The sequence below is a fragment of the Meleagris gallopavo genome, chromosome 2 (assembly GCF_000146605.3).
Source record: "Meleagris gallopavo isolate NT-WF06-2002-E0010 breed Aviagen turkey brand Nicholas breeding stock chromosome 2, Turkey_5.1, whole genome shotgun sequence".
Lineage (NCBI taxonomy): Eukaryota > Metazoa > Chordata > Aves > Galliformes > Phasianidae > Meleagris > Meleagris gallopavo.
In genome coordinates this window covers 34,107,039-34,113,038 of record NC_015012.2, presented here as the reverse complement: position 1 = coordinate 34,113,038, position 6,000 = coordinate 34,107,039, and the positions used below count along the sequence as shown (strand labels likewise).

General features: G+C 34.0%; 1 protein-coding gene across 1 annotated transcript in view; it reads right to left on the bottom strand.

Moving 5' to 3' along the window:
• LOC100548382 (kinesin-like protein KIF6) overlaps window positions 1-6,000 on the bottom strand; it is a 35,438-nt gene that overhangs the window by 10,715 nt on the left and 18,723 nt on the right. Inside the window, exon 6 of the mRNA XM_031552188.1 lies at window positions 1,061-1,190. Coding sequence (XP_031408048.1) covers window positions 1,061-1,190 — 130 coding nt within the window. The remainder of the gene's footprint in view (window positions 1-1,060; window positions 1,191-6,000) is intronic.

Sequence of the window (6,000 nt, the reverse complement as noted above, 5' to 3'; positions counted from 1 at the left end):
AAAAAAAAAAAAAAAAACAGCAGATTCTAAAATGTAATTAGCTACACTACAGTAAACACATACTGATGGTACTGTAACATGATGGAAAACACAGCAGTACAAACAGAGCAGCAAGGTCCCAGGCTACAGCAAATAAGGGTTTACACAAATATGACAGCTATAGGCACAGAAATTGAAAAAAAGAAGTTGCTTACCCTCAAAAACCCTTACCTATACAGGGATCAGGACCAGGATCTTGATCTTCCTCTTCCCCCCCCCCCAAGCTACCCTTACCTCTACAACTAAGCCCTAAATGATGTCTGGGAAGGGGTGGAGTCTGGATCCACTCCTTCCAGTCACTCAGAGGTGTTGCATGCACCTGAGCTTCCCTGGGTTGGCCCTGCCTTCCCACCAGCTGCTCAATCACTGGTTCCAGCAGTCAGTTAGCATTTCCACTACCCACTCACATCTTATAAATGAAAAAACAAACTTTTGTTTTGCTTGTTTTAATTACAGCAAATTATTTAATCAAAGACCACCTGTATGGGAACTGCTGAATCACGGCCTGAACCTCTGATTGATCACCTGAGGCAAGCAATGAGTCAGCCAAGGAGCACAGGTGAAGGCAATTCACCAGTGCTGCCGGAAGGGATGGAGCCTGGCTCTAACTCTCCTAGACCCATTTAAGAGCTGACTACCAGCAGAAAAGGATCTCTTTTGGAGATCCCTCCTCTGGACTTTTGGTGTGAGCCTAGAGTGTAGGTAAGCATTCCATCTATTCTCTTTTTTGTTTTTATAACTTGCTTAGCTAAACTTTCTGGCTTATTTCATAATTATAGCATCTTTATATTCTTTGATTATACACCACCATTCAGAATCACTAAGGAAAACAAAGCTCTTAGCAAAGTGAAAGCTATAATCAAAGAAATACTTATTTAATTTCACTGTGGAGACATATTCCTAAAGGAAGAATTTACACATTCATTTCTAAGAACTCCCAAAATATGAATCTTTTGAGGAGATGTTTAGAAATGCTATAATTCTTTTGCTGTCAATTAAGATTTATAGCAGCAGTTCTTACCTCAGCAATCATTCTGTTAGTGTCTCCTAAGAAGAGCAAGTTTAGGGCTTCCTCTTCATTGCTTGCTTGCTGAAGAGATAAGTTTTTCAGGTGAATATTCTGGTCAGGGTCTTCTATTATTGTCACTTTTCTACATGGTAGAAAAAAAAACACAGAAATAGAATTACTGTACAGTTAACTTTATTCTATATTTTCATTTTGATTGCACTAGAAGGTAACATCTAAAAATGCAAAATAATCAAAAACTGAAAATATAAAACAGTCAAGACATAAGTTAAAGGAAGTACTTATTTTTATTTTATACTGCCATCTTTTTTTATTCCTTTATCCACATGGAAAATGAAAATATAAAAGCTATGCCTATTAGAGAAAACTTTCGAACCCTTTTTTGGTAAGGTAGAATGAAATATCAAGAATAAGATGTTAGATGAATCATCGCAAATAAATAATGAGTAGGGCATCTGTCTGCTATTGCCACAGTAATTAAACACTTATGAAGCATAAAACATGATATAATCACGATGAAAAAATAGTGATAGAATATTTCAAGACCATCACACCTGTAGTCAACATGATTATAGTAATTTGCTTTTTTTCAAGACCATTTCTATTCCGGTTTTTTGAATGCTGCTAATTAAAAATGTAAATGATTCTTTTCTTCATAAAAAGCAAACAAATAAAAATAGGATGTTTTTATTTATTTCCTCTGAAGCTAGAAATTCTGTAAGCTGAACCTCTACAAGCCTTATAATTCAAAAGAAGGTAGCTAAATGGAAATGGCATTAATCACAAAGATGTGGTAGATACTCTGTGCTTCGAGACATTCAAGGTCAGGCTGGGCTAAGCTTTGAGCACCCTGATCTAGCTGAAGGTGTCCCTGTTTGTTGCAGAGGAGTTGGACTATATGACCTTTAAGGGACTTTTCTAACTCAAATGATTCTATGATATAGCAAAAGCTCCAGGGAAGTTATTTATCATCACTGAGACTCTTTCTCAATTATTAAACAGATTTTTTTTATGTAATAAATTAATCTTCTTGATAAGAAATTTTCTTTTAATCAAGTGAGAGTTACATTTAATTTCTCAGCTTTACTGAGAACCCATTAGGGTCTCCTAAGCTAGTGCAGCCTATAGTATCCAAAATACAAGTCAAGTAGTTGCACTACTGAATTTGGAAAGCTCACTGAGTAAAGATTGTGTTAAAAGTGTAGTAACTACTGAGTCATGGCCAGAACCACTGATTGAGCATCCTGGGGAAAGGAGTGGGTCAGCCCTGGGAGCACAGGTGAAGGCAATTCAACTGTGTGTCCAGAAGGGGTGGAGCCTGACTGCACCTCTCTTAGACCCCATTTAAGGGCTGATTGCCACTAGGAAAGGGTGGGTTTTTTTTTTCTGGAAGTCCCTGCTTTGTGGAGTTAGCTCCTTGGAGCAACTGTGAGCTTAGCACTTTGGAGATGGGTGAGCAGTCCTTTTTCCTTCCTTAAAGCACTTTTCTATTATGTCAGTTTCCCTGTCATCACATCTCTTGTACCACCTTTCTATTGTGTTGGTCTTTCTGATTGTTACAAATGCAAATTATAAGAATGAATGATGTGTTCTGACACTACCTGGAGGAAAATAGAACTTAAAGTTTAAAAAGGATTTTTTCCATATCAACAGAAACAAAAGCGGTAAAAACAATCAAGAAACAAAGAAAGAACAAGAAGTCAACAGTTTGTGTATTTACTTAAATATATAAATACATGCATATTTGATGTTCCTAGAGGTTAACCACAAGAGGGAGTACGGGGCTTGAGTTTTTGTCTCTAGATGCTTCTTGTGTGTTAATTATTCCAAGCTGCCTCAAAGACATAAAGGTTTGATTTTTGATTTAGTGTTCTTTTTTTTCTGACAAGATTTGCAGAAGCAAATTATGCAGCCAGGCAGTATTCCATAGTGTTACTCTTAAATACTACAGAGGCTATTTATCCTTTGGTCAAAACACTGGAGGGGGTATACATAAATAATCTGAACATGTTGCAATGCTTGTACTATTTTCAGAAAGAAATACAACAAACACACCGTTTCTCTAGTAGGCATAACAATTGTTTTTACAAGTATAATTGCTGCCTGCTTATAGTCCTATATTTTTGTGCTCTTGGATAAGATAGGTTTTTATGACTGTATTGGGACTGCTTCAACTGAGAACATAACTCTGAAAGCACAGTTTTGTCTTGCAAATCAGTGTTTTGATAAAGCTAAGTTGCGTCTGCTTTAATGCTGTGTGTGCATGCATCACATACTAAAGCCTGTAGATTTTTTTAAATTAAAATACCATGTCTTGATTAACTTTAATATTTTCAAATTGTGCTGTAAGAATAATCTCCCTCTTTTTATAGTACAGGAAAGCAGTGTTGCTTTAATATGAACATTTGGAATAGTTCTAGAACTTCTAATCATACTACATAGTTTGTCTAATAATTTCCAAACAACAAATATATTAGTTTGAACAAAAAGCCTTGGAGGATTAACTTAAAAAAAAAAAACAAAACAGTAGGACCATCACAAGCCATTGACAACTTCCTATACAATAGCCTTCCAGCTATTAGGAGGATTTACAAATGGAAATACAAATTTTTACATCTTAAGAAGCATCTGTTAAAACTGTCTCAAAATGACAAGTTCCAAAATAACAATAAATGATTTATTTTATTGTGCTATAAAGTTACTGTATAATATGATGGCAGAATTTTATATAGCTTCCTGTAAATTAATGAAATGTTTAAATTTCATAGTCTTAACTTGGATCTTGTAGGAAAAGCTCTGTTAAGTTATCCATTATGACTGAAAGAAGGCAAAGAGAAGACTTTGTTTTCTTTATAAACAAAGAATATTTTCCATTTGGCCTAATGGATGGAATCTCTCTAGCAGATTAGGAAACCTGTAGGATGTGAGCAGCATTTCTCATGCCATTATTAACTCAGACTATTTCCTACATTAGCTGAGCTGCCATTAATGCAAGAGAGTCTTACATGAGGAATATTTTCATCTCTGAAGTTCCTATTACTGGTAAATATTTATGTTAAAGTTTATTTTGGTTGTTGATAGCATCTCATCAATTTGCTTAACAAAAAAATGAGAAGTTCTGGAAAACAAATGACAATTTAAAAAATACATTTCATATGTTTATATCTGTCTTTGGGGCTTAAAACTGAAGATATTTAAGATATCAAAAACTTGATAAACATCTAAAAATAATGAACCACAATTATATATAACATTTTATATATATATAACAATTGTATATAACATTTACAATTATAATTAGCAGAATACAGTAATACTACCTCAACATGAGAAGGAGACAATGCAATAATAATAAATGTAACAGCTCAGGAGTCTAAAAAGGAGAATTTTCCACACACAGGGTCAACTCCACTCTGTGCAGCATGTCATGAGAAAATCATTCTGGTTCATTCAATGCTGCATGAACTCAATGCACCCCAAATATGAAGGGATGAACTAATTGCCTACATTCCTCTTATTCTATCTTGTTTAAGCAGTTATTTTATTATGTATTTGTTGTCAGGTCTTACTGAGATGCAGAAAGAACTCTGCACCTTCTCTTTCTCACCTTCCCCTGGCCCAGTGCAGAATGAGCTAGAACTGAGATATGAGATTAATTAATAGTTCATGCATGAATGAAATAGAACTTTTAAAATTAATTGACAACTGTAATATAATTAATAATAAATATTTTTTGAATGCCAAAGTGTTTTATTTAAAAGTAAAATCTGAAACAGAACAGCAGTAATCTGAACTGATTTAATTCACTCTACAGAGGATATGGATAAATCACTTCAGAAAGCATTCATTGACTTCTTAACCTATTTGTTTTGAGATCATTCAACATGATGTCATATACATACATAATTACATACATGTAATGTGAACAGAAATTATTTTACACACTTAAAATGCAGTTTTTTAAATTGTAATGAACATAATCTTTGAGAAACCGATGGAGAATGGCTGTCTGCTATCTCTCCATTAAACAAGGGGGAAGGTCTGACATTTTTTAATTTAGAGTTTATAGGCAAGGATCAGTTTAATTTTAATCAAAAAGGAGATTAGTGGAAATTATCAATTCTACTTGTATGTAGAAAATGTCTTGAGCCTTCATGATTTTGTGTGGTGTTAGGTGTTTTTTTCTGTTGAGCAACAGTATGAGAGATTGTCATATTTGCTGGATCAGCTTTACTTGTCTGCAGTTTAGTAACTCTGTAGGGCCTTGGAGGCAAGTGAAGAAATAGAGTATAAATTATTTGAAATTGTTTAATATGGTAATTTAGAGTAAGTGAAAATATTTTACACAGACTCCATGAACCATTACAGTTCTGCATGTTACTAATACATAATATCATCATTGATAATTGAATAATTTAATTGGTTAATACCTTAAAATCTCTTCTGTTTTGTGGAATTCTCTGAAATTAATATGTAGTTTAAAAAACTTTCATCTTTCTGAAGTATAAGCTAGGAATGGATTCTCAGAGGATTCAATACAAGCTAGCCAGTTTTGTTTGCTTCTTGTAGTGTTTTGAGTTAACCTAAAGCATACTAAGCCATATATATTTCTGAATCAAAGGTGATTTTTAAAGCATTTTGATACACAAATGGGGAAACACTTTTGCTGGTTGACAGTTCAGATTAACTGCTGTCCATTCTCCTTGTGAAGCAGCTCCTCAGCTACTGACTGACAGACTGTTATTTTAAAGTAAGCCAGCATTTATGTCGTCTTATGCATGAGTGTCACCTGCCATAATTTGGACAGTTAAAAGTGGTAAATTTTTAGTTGATATGATTTAATCTGATTTATAATTCTACAATCTCAGCCTTTATGTTTGTGTTATTATTTAGTCAGGAAAACTTCAAGTTCTTAAATAATACAAACCAGTTTG